This window comes from Notolepis coatsorum (genome assembly GCF_963971535.1).
Source record: "Notolepis coatsorum genome assembly, chromosome: 3".
NCBI lineage: Eukaryota > Metazoa > Chordata > Actinopteri > Aulopiformes > Paralepididae > Notolepis > Notolepis coatsorum.
The window spans coordinates 76,487,674-76,499,258 of NC_140167.1; the positions used below are offsets into that span (position 1 = coordinate 76,487,674).

An 11,585-nucleotide genomic window follows, 5' to 3' on the forward strand; every position below is an offset into this window, starting at 1 on the left:
ATCATGAATTTAACCATGGCAATCAAAGTGTTAAAATCCGGCCTCACAGAGGTATGTTGATGCGAAGGGGACAAGCTTTCTCAGCGCAGCATTATGTGTAGGGCTGTCTTAAATACTTCGAAGCTTCAAAGCTTCGTTCGATGGCACAAGCTTCGAACATAAAAAAAAATTATCGAAGTAAAAAAAATAAAAATATTTAAAAAGAAATTATTATAATTTTTTTGCCTCAAATCTTGCGCCTCCATTCCAATGAAACGAAAGTAAGCGGCGCCTCGACTCCACCTCTCTACAACAAGCACGTGGAGATTATCTGTGTTGATAATGTGCAGCAGACATGTCGACGAAGAAGTCATCAGACGTGTGGTTACACTTTAAAATATGCAAAGACAATGCCCAAAAAGCCGAGTGCCAGATATGCCAGAAGAAAATGGCATATCACAACTCTACAACAACTTTGTCAAATCACCTAAAAAACACAAGTATCGTTGTACACGACGGCGACACCACACAAAACATTAATAAGGCTATGCCTATGCTGCTATGACTAATGTGTTACCAAGTTGGCTAATTTAACACTTTGGCTGCCATGGGTTAAATTAATGATATACCATAGATTGCCAGCGCTATTTGTCTATGGAGAACGTCCCCTTCTTTGCAGGGCTATAACTTTTTAAATTCTATTGCTACATTGCCATTATTAGGGCCCATTCAAAGTCCTATATGTATTGTTCATTGTGTAGCAACGTTAAACTTTTTCATTCACATATTCATAGTAAAGTATGGTCTAATGTATAAGTATGTTTTCATCTCTTTCTGCAACTTTCTCCAGAACGTGATATATAGCCCCAAATGCATTATATTGATGATGAAATACAGTTTGATGGCAATCAGCGCGATATAAAAAATTCCAACTAGACGTACTTCTAGAAGTTACTACACGTCATCTGATGTTGACCGGATGGGCGAGGGGGCGTTTATAATTCCGTGGGCAGCGTTATACCAATCATCTAATGTGGGTCAAATGTTGATAAAAGCAGTTAGTATCGAAGATGGTAACGTTACACGCTGAAACTCACCCCAGTCTCCGCGCGCCGTTGGGCGATCATCGTCGAGTAGAAATGTTATCATTATGGGATATATTATTACCCGGTCCATCTCCAGCTTGTATAATGGTATATACGTCCAAATCATGTTGTTTATCGAGTTATTGGCAATCGATCGCTATGTAGAGTGACGAGCTAGAGTGCCGGAACCTATCCCGAGTGGCCGGAAGCAATAGGGCCGACCAGCAAAACCTCTACTGCGCTTCCTGTTAAGCAGTTGCGCCGATCGGCCACCAGATGGCGCTCCTGAACCGCCAGAGAGCTCAGTGGGTCCTGCTGGTGAATCTCAGGCCAGCGGAGGGGGAATATGAATCCGATTCCAGATTTTTGAAATATTGATATAAGGACGCTGTACAGCGTCCCCCGGCAACTTTAGCATCGCCAGCAAAGACGTTGTAAATCGTTTTTAGGCAGTCAAAGTGTTAATTGTAATCATCTGCTTTTGTAGGTGCATTGTCTGATATAATTATAAATTATAAATTAAATATAATATAATTGTTTGCTTGATAGACGAAGGTTTCAACATAATGTAATGTCATGTCGTTGGCTGTGAGAGCAGCCCCACTGCACCCAGGCAGCGCAGCCGAGTGAAACCTTGTTGGCTGCGTCACAGTCATGAAAGGGGCTACTTAATTAATTAATCCAATCCACTTTATTTATAGAGCACATTTAAAAACAACAAAGTTGACCAAAGTGCTGTACAAGTCCCACAACATAAGATTACAAATATATATATATATATATTATAATTAAATTTTAATTTTTCCGAAGCTTCGAATTAAAATCGAAGCTCGGCCCCGAAGCTTCGATTGCCAAAAAAAGCTTCGAAGGTCAGCCCTAATTATGTGTCACATCAACCTGTTGCAAAATAAGCGCACATGCACACTCCCACGCGTATTCCGATCCGTGCAATAATATTCACAGGGGTATATATTGTCATTTGAAACAAGTTACCAATGCATTGTCCCGTGGGATTATGCCCCCCGCGGCTAAATTAATTAGTATCCCCCTCTATCTCTCTATGTCTCTCTCTGTCTGCCAGTGTAGACTGTTGGTGACTGTCACTCAAAGCGCTTTGCGAGTATGGGCGGAGCCCAGCCCAAAACAGCTTGAAATCTTTTTTTTTTAAAGATTTATTTTTTGGCGTTTTATCGCTTTATTACTACTGGGCAGTCCAGTAGGGAGAGACAGAGGAGAAATGGGAGACAGAGTGGGGGGAAGACATTCGGGAAATAACGACGGATTCGGGAATCGAACCCGGGTCGCCCGTGTCGCGGCTGAGCGCGCTATGTGGTTCGCCATTGGGGCGCCCAAACAGCTTGAAATCTTGAAGTGAAAAAATGCTGGTTTAGAGTACTTGATTAGAAATACAAAACAATGAATTTTTTGGAAAAAAAACTTACAGATGTGTTCCATAGACTCACAGGAATTGTGTAACATTGCCCAAATATTGAAAGGAATAGCAAGACATGGGACCTTTAATTAATATTAGTGAACCCTGCACAGACTCTCACGTTGCACAAGGGCTCACGTATAATTTATTAATTTATTCACATCTTCAATCTGTTTTGTATCAATTTGTATACATTTATATTTATTGATAATCTGTTCAATCTGTTTATTTATACGAGGGTAGACTAAGATTTAGTATGGAGTATTGTACAATACTTAATTGCACAGTATATCCCAAGGGGATGAATACAAATATATCTCAACCTAATACTGTAAATATTGTGTGTACTCTAGGTTTGGCGTCTGGACTTGGTCATGGTCATCCTGTTTAAAGGGATTCCTCTAGAAAGCACAGACGGGGAGCGGCTGGTGAAGGGGGGGCACTGCTCCAACCCCCTGCTGTGTGTCCAACCAAGACACATCTCGGTGTCTGTCAAAGAGCTGGACCTTTACCTGGCTTACTACGTCCAGGAGAGAGGTACTAACACACACACACACACACACACACACACACACACACACACACACACACACACACACACACACACACACACACACACACACACACACACACACACACACACACACACACACACACACACACACACACACACACACACACACACACTTAGAGATACTAGCTATAACCACACTAAGAACCTCCAATAAAGAGAGACAGACAGAGAGAGGTGGTGGAGAGGGCTCAGACTGTCCAATCAGAATCTGGAGATTAAAAGGGGGTGGAGCCACCAGACCAGACTGAAACTGGGACAGAGCCAGATATGTTGTTCTACTTTAATACAAAATACAACATTGGAGCCATTTACTTGATTAGATTCCACATTCTAATATCAGATTTATTCAGCCTCCATTAACCTTTTAAGCCTGGATCCCTATTTTCTGAAAATCCGGCTAAAATACATACCTATGTAAATGGTATTGCTCCACTTCTACAAGGCAATTTGCATGTTCTTGGTATCTAGGGACATCTATGGACCTCATTGAATGTATTCCCAGTGTCAGAAATATTGTGTCTATTACTAGGCTTGCTTAAATTGTGATGAAACAAAGGAGAATATGAATTATACCTCTGTATATATATGGTATGGTATATTGAGGCGTTGCAATCTCATACAGGGTGCTGCTGCAGTCCGGAGGGAGGCTGGATGAATTATGAATGCCATGGCGAAAAAATTAAATATTGATCCCAAAAACGATTTACGCCGTTGTTGGCGTTCAACGCATGGCGGGCAAAAACGGCGTAAGTCGTTTTTGGCGACCAATGTGTTAATAAAGGGAAGATGATTAAACAGAAAATTTTGTAGATACAGTACTGAATTCTCCCCTCCGGACCAATGCAATTTTAAATATTGTTATAGAATAGCAGGGGCGGCTGGGTGGCGCAGCGGACATTGCGCTCGTCACCAACACATGAGACACCGGTATCGAATCCGGCTGTCGGCATTGCCTCCAGCTTGGGCCGGCCATCATACTAACTCAATTGGCAGAGTTAGCGGGTGGGAAGTCGATGGGTGGTAATCTGGACGTTGTAAACAGCGACTCCTACAGGTCGGTTGGGGCGCCTGCACAGCAGAGACAGGAAAATGGCGGGGGCAGTGTGAGCCTCCTACACGTTACTCCTTGCCAAATGAGAGTCCGCGCTGGCAGGTGAAAAGATGCGACTGGATGCCTACACATGTATCGGAGGGGACATGCGATGGGCTTCTATCCTCCCTACAACCGGCCAGTGGGGGGCACATGCGAGCAACGATCAAGACAGGGGAGGGGCGAATTGGCACGGCTAAATTGGGATGGGAGAAAAAGAGGAGAAAAAGTGGATAAAAAAATATATAGAATAGCAGGCCTATAAATTACTTTATTATAGCCAATTTGCACATTTATTGATTGGGCCAAATCTTATCTTTCAAATGGCCGAGTTCAATTTGGATTTAGTATCACCAGGCGTGCATAAGAACAGATACTGAAATCTACTGTATGTACAGTAGGTTTCTTATTCTTGCCAGAGCTCCGCCATTTTGAAACTGATTTCAAATCGGATGGTTGCTAAATGCTCAAAATAGGGGAGACAAACTAACTGCGCTCCAATATATGCCAATAACGTTCAGTTTTGTGGTATATAATCCAGAGTAATAAGAAAAATTAAAAAGAATAACCAGGAAGTCATTTGCTTGCCGAAAGCTAGAGGCCTTTGGGAAGTGTCGTTTTGAAAAATTCCAACGCTCATTGAAAGCTCTGGATGTACTCTTCTCAAAATGACTAAATTTTTATGTTTATTCTTGAATACGTTTGGGGAAAAAAACGATAATTATGTCAGACAGTCTGCAGAGCTTGATTTATGACGTGATGTCATTTGCTGTCCGGCCCCGGACCGCACGAGCGGAAGAGGTTAACAGAAGAATGATCCTTTGTACTTGGACTCTCTTCACTGATATTAGTAGGGTTAAGGTAAGACTAATGGTATTAGTAGGGTTAAGGTAAGGGTACTGATATTTGTAGGGTTAAAGTAAGGATAATGATATTAGTAGCGTTAAGGGTAATGATATTAGTATGGTTAACCTCTTAACTCCTTCTCTGCCACGCTGTTTCCGGGATATGGCTATGCGCTGCCACGCATTAAACCAATGGAGTCAGTCACCTTGTTTGCAGGGCTATAACTATATTCTATATTATAGCTATGGATGCAATACTATGGCCCATTTGACATCGAGTATCTATCGTTCAAGATGTGAAAAAAAAAAGATTTCCATCCATACATTCCCGTTTTATACCGTGATGAATATAAGTATGGTTTTAGAGCGGTTTAGGGTAATTCCGGGGAGGCTAGTAATAGCATGCAACGTATATTATACTAAATTATTATACTAAATCCATTGGCATTTCATCCCTACACACGCTACAATAAAAAATTCAAATGCGTATGTTCGGTATTATGTTCCATCATGAATGCATGAAAGGGGGGGGGGGGTCGTTTCTGATTAATTGATTGTCAATAACAACATACGCTGATCAGGGCGATGACTATGAAAACAAGGCACAATCAAGCTGAAATTGACGTTAAATTGCTCTTACCTGTGGCCGGTGGGATTCCAAAAAGAATATTCCAATTATTTGATTGCCATCTGGTAGATCGTATGTCCATTTGGCCCACGACATAACCCACCACAGCATAATGAATCGGGGGTGAAGCCCTAGGTTTAGGTTACTAGAAAAGTCCGCCCGGACCAATATAATCGACGCACAGCCCAATACACAGAGTTTCAAAGGATGTGCAATACCGGCCGCATCCTACCAGGCCGCGTTATTGGACTTTTGCGATCTCACACTCATTCCCTATGGTAACACCAAGGTCCCTGGATGAATAACGTTTATATACGTGGTTGGTGTTCAAAGGATGGCGCGCAATAATGTATATAATCGTTGTTGGCAGAGAAACAGTTAAGCCCAAGCGGTCCGGTACCGGTACGATATTGATATCACGCCATAAATCCATCTCTACAGATCTCTATGAATTAATGTTGCGTTTTTTCCCCAAATGTAGCCAAGAGTAAAGACCCTAACCCTGTCAAAACAGCAGTCAAAGTGTATATTTTCAGCACTACATTTGTTTACCAATGATTTTAAGTGTTATTAGTGAAATATGGTGGTACTAAATCCAGATTGAACGCAATTGGAAGGGGGAGATTTGGCCCGATCCATAGAGGTGTGACTTGGCCATAATAAGGTCATTTATAGGCCTGATATTCTATATTCTATAATCATATTTCAAATTGCATGTGTCCGGATGGCAGCATTCAGTACTGTATCTACAAAACATCCTGTTAATCATCTGCCCTTTATTCATTTGCTTAGACTTTTTGTACACGTGATCTCAAGAAGGTGCTGAATGAGCTATCTATATATCTCTACCTCTCTTTCTCACTACATCTCTCTCTCTCTCTTTCTCACTCTACATCTCTCTCTCTCCCTCTCTCGCTCTCTCGCTCTCCTTGTCTGTCTGTCTGTCTCTGTCTCTCTCTCTCTCTACCCCCCCATCTCTCTCTCTCTCTCTCTCTCTCTCTCTCTCTCTCTCTCCAGAGTCAGAACAGAGCAGTTCTCCCAGTCGGACAGGAGGTTCTGACCAGGAGGAGGATAGTCGAACCGCTACCATGGGTACCACTCACACACACACACACACACACACACACACACACACACACACACACACACACACACACACACACACACACACACACACACACACACACACACACACACACACACACACACACACACACACACACACATAATAACAGACAGTAGTGTGTGTGGAGTGAGTGTGTGTGCGCGTGTGTTCGTGTCATTGTGTAATTAGTGTGTGTTAATGTCATTGTGTAATGTGTGTGTGTGTGTGTGTGTGTGTGTGTGTGTGTGTGTGTGTGTGTGTGTGTGTGTGTGTGTAGATGGTCCAGAGTTTCAGGACAGTTTTGTGACATCAGGAGTTTTCAGCGTCACTGAGCTCGTCCACGTCTCCAGGAGTAAGTACCCTTATCTTAACTGTCAACTATATACCTTAACTAATGACACTTATCTTAACAATGAACCATTTATCTTAACTATTAACCCTTACTCGATGGTTTACCCCGATAGCTATTAGCTATTGACCCTTATCGTGATCTTTGACTAATAAGACTATTGCTACTACTAAGACTATTATCACTACTACTACTATTACTAAGACTATTTCTATTACTACTACTAAGACTATTACTGCTACCACTAAGACTATTACTACAACTACTACTAAGACGATTACTACTACTACTAAGACTACTACTACTAAGACTACTATTACTACTACTAAGACTATTACTACTACTACTACTACTAAGACTATTACTACTACTAAGATTATTACTAATACTACTAAGACTATTAATACTACTATTAAGACTTTTACTACTACTATTAAGACTATTAATACTACTACTACTACTACTACTACTACTACTGCTGCTGCTGCTACTACTACTAATACTAATACTACTATTACGACTACTAGGGGTGTAACGGTACGCGTATCTGTACTGTACCGCCTCAATGTGGTCCTCCGGTACAGTATGCACTGTGCACCTTTTTTTGCGGAACTTAAATCCCCCCGTCCCAAATATAACGTGCACAACTAACCGGATGTTGTTTGTTCATCCCACGCAGCACGCAGCCACGCTGAGCGATAGCTGTAATTCAGCGTAGCATATTAGCCTTAGTATGGCGGGTGCAATACTAACTTACAAGCCAGAGCTAGAAGATGCTCCCACAACATTCAAGTCTCCCGTTTGGGATCATTTCGGATTCCCAGTTAACTACAGCAATGGACAAAGACAGTTGGATCGCACTAAAGCTACGTGCCGGCATTGTTCAACTGAGATTGGGTATGTCGCTGGCAGTACGTCAAGCTTTATCACGCATTTGAAACGGCATCAGCCGAATGTGAATATCACTGGTACAAGGAAGAAACAGACCCTAGTGCAAACCCAGCTACCCGTGGCATTCAAGCAGCATCTCGCTATTAATTCAAACCGGGCCAAAGCAATAACAAACGCCATAGGTGTTTTTATAGCAGCAGATCTGCGACCATACTCCGTTGTCGAGAACACGGGGTTTAAGCACATGTTAAAAGTAATAGAGCCCCGCTACGTAGTTCCCTCTCGTCCGTATTTCAGCCAGCAAGTCATACCAGCTCTGTATAAACAAGCACATGTTACAGTTGTCCACGACTTATCCAACGCATCTGCTATCGCTCTCACTACCGATGGGTGGACATCCCGAGCTACTGAGAGCTACTTAACAGTAACGTCACACTACGTCACCCCCGAGTGGAACATGGAAAGCAAACTTCCCCCCCACTGTACCGGAATGAACCGTGAACCGTGACTTCCAAACCGAGGTACGTACCGGACCGTGGTTTTTGTGTACCGTTACACCCCTAACGACTACTGCTGCTAGCCTATATTATAACATCATATTATGGTCTGTACAAGTTTAAATTGAAACAATCATGGTATCGGTCTGAATAGTTTGGTAAAGTGCTCATATCCTTAGCAGCTTTTATCCTGAATATTGACATGTGTTGATATTAGGGATGGGCATTTTTAAGATAAATCCAGATCGATTGATCGCATGCTATACTCGAGTGACCGTGTATTACTCGAAAAGAAAAAGAAAACTCAAAAAAAAATATATATATATTAGGGATGCTCGATATTGGCTTTTTTACCGATACCGATATTCCGATATTGTCCAACGCTTAATTTCGATACCGATACCGATATCAACCGATACCGATATATGCAGGGTTTCCCCCCAAAAAAACTGAATAATTTCAGGTAATTAATAATTTCACTGGATGCATTCAAAAGGCTTTCTAAATGTAAGCATTATCTGTGCAAAATATGATAATTAAAAAAGTAAAAATTAACATTACATATCTCTTGTTGTTGAATTAAACCAACATGCATACTTTTGACAATAAATAAAATAAGAATTGGTTCTTACTTGCTTGCCTGGGTAAATAAAGGTTAAATAAATGTAAATTTTTTTTTTTTTCTTCTCGATACCGATATTTTCCGATATCACATTTTACTGCCGATATCGGCCGATAATATCGGTCGGCCGATAATATCGGACATCCCTAATATATATATATATATATTTGTTTGTTACTTAATTTTGTTCATTCACGTATATGTTTAAGGAAACCAACAAACAGTTATAATCTTACACATCACGCCGATCCCTAGTTGATATATTAGGTATGTGTTGATAAATTAGGTATGTGATTTTATTCTAAATTGCTTTTATTCTTTGACAACAGTCCCTGAATTTCCCCAAGGGGATCAATAAAGGAATATCTTATCTTGATACCTGAAGCTCTTTATCCTTCCTTGACTGATGGATTGCTGCCTTTCTCTTTCTTTCTTTCTTTCTTTCTTTCTTTCTTTCTTTCTTTCTTTCTTTCTTTCTTTCTTTCTTTCTTTCTTTCTTTCTTTCTTTCTTTCTTTCTTTCTTTCTTTCTTTCTTTCTTTCTTTCTTTCTTTCTGTCTGTCTGTCTGTCTGTCTGTCTGTCTAGCTCCAGTGGTTACAGGTGGGGGTCCCAGTTTCTCTCTGGGGGAGCTTCAAGGGCACCTGGCCTATGACCTGAACCAGTCTGTCAACCAGCCTGTCAGCCTGAGGAGAAGTCTGGCCAGCACATCATCCAACAGGTAGACTACTACCAGAGACAGTCTAATATAAGGACACATGTACTTAGTAACTCAATAACAGGTCTGGTTATTAACACTTTCACTGCCCAAGCTTAATTCCTTTTTACCTCCTTGAATGCCCAGCACCACTTCAATGTTACCGTTAATATCGCCTAATCTATGTTTTAAATTATGGCTATGTGTCTAATCTGCCAGTCGCTTATCAAAGACTCATTTTCCAGTCAACATTGTCGTAGCAGATTGTTTTTTTATCGCTTCATTTCCGTTTTCTAGCATTTTGAAAAGCACTCGATTTCACGGAAAAAATAAGACATTCCATGATAATCGCCCTTTACTGGAATATTCTAGAACGTTGTCATTTTTCGGCCTATTTATGAATCGTTTTAAAATAAACGCTAGATTATCGATAGTATATGTGTGCGCATGCACGCTTGTGCCGCAAGCTGAAAATCGATTCTCCTAGTTACTGACCGCTCGCACAGCCAAACAGCCATATCACGTAATCACATAAAAGCGTATATCTCCGTGAAAACGGATCTGATTATCCTAAGCCTGGTAACATAGATTCCTTACCTGAGATCAGATGGTATCCAAATGGATTATTCCAATTCCTGATCGCCATTCGAAAAAAACGATAATTTTATTGATCTACCGAGTATAGTGTAAAAACACATAATCCCCGCTGCTCTGAAGCTCCAGAGTGAAACTGGTCGACGGCGGTTGCATGAGTGAGAAGTAAAATGTGGATTCCGTTTTTTTTTTTTTTCATTCATTTTCATTGAGTTCAATCCAAAAGGGTGAATTACCATCTGGGAGACGATAGGGGGCGCTTTTTTCACATCTGAGCGCCTGGAGTGGTTGATTTTCCAACGGTAGACTTGGTTGATGAAATATGATTTCAGATTGCTAATAAAAAAAAAAAACGATCGTGATGGGCCTTCAACCAGCGGGGGGTAAACCCGAGAAAACTCGTGATGGGCAGTCAAAGTGTTAAGCTGTTTACATGTACTCAGTAACTTTGTAAACTGATTTTATTTTGTTTACCTTTTACATTTACTAATATGTACTTAGTAACTTAGTAACCTGGTCATTTAAGCTGTTTACATGTACTTAGTAACTTAGTACCCCAGCTGGTTAAACTGTTTACATGGACTTAGTAATTACCCTCTACACACGCAACGGCCCGTATACGGGCCCTCTTGAGGACGATTTGCCCACCGGCACGATTTGCCACTTTGGCGACCTCTAGCGGCTCGGGTGTGCATACGTCCTGGAACACCTGGACACTGCAGAGACCTATGCCAGGATTCTGTTGGTGGGCTTCAGCTCGGCCTTCAACACCATCCTCTCGCACAGCCTGGAGCATCAGGTGTCCCTGCTGCAGGCACCGGACTCTACCTGTAGGTGGATTACGGACTTCCTGACTAACAGGACGCAGCGGGTGAAGCTGGGAAAAAACATCTCTGATCCCAAGTCCATCAGCACAGGCTCCCTGCAGGGCTGGTTCATGTATCTGGGTTCTGGGAGACTCAGTGGGTTGGAAGGTCCATTCATGGAACTGCAGACATATTATTTAAATCAAGGTAGATTTTTTGGGCAGGGCTGATGAGGAAATGGGGCACCGTGACCCTACGCATCGCATGCTGGGCCACTTTTTTCTGATGGCTGTCCTTTCAAAAGCCTGGAGGTAGGCCTCTACATCATCTGCCTCTGTCATCTTAGGGATGAATATACTAGCATTGCTTGGAACTACTGTATGTCCCCAGTGGAT

General features: G+C 41.7%; 1 protein-coding gene across 5 annotated transcripts in view; it reads left to right on the top strand.

The window, feature by feature from the left end:
• The window catches only part of nfic (nuclear factor I/C), a 137,573-nt gene that overhangs the window by 54,049 nt on the left and 71,939 nt on the right, over positions 1–11,585 (top strand). For all 5 annotated transcript variants that reach the window (XM_084310216.1, XM_084310214.1, XM_084310217.1 and 2 more), the window contains exons 4-7: positions 2,850–3,033; positions 6,651–6,725; positions 7,016–7,090; positions 9,682–9,814. In XM_084310216.1, the coding sequence (XP_084166342.1) occupies positions 2,850–3,033; positions 6,651–6,725; positions 7,016–7,090; positions 9,682–9,814 (467 nt within the window). The remainder of the gene's footprint in view (positions 1–2,849; positions 3,034–6,650; positions 6,726–7,015; positions 7,091–9,681; positions 9,815–11,585) is intronic.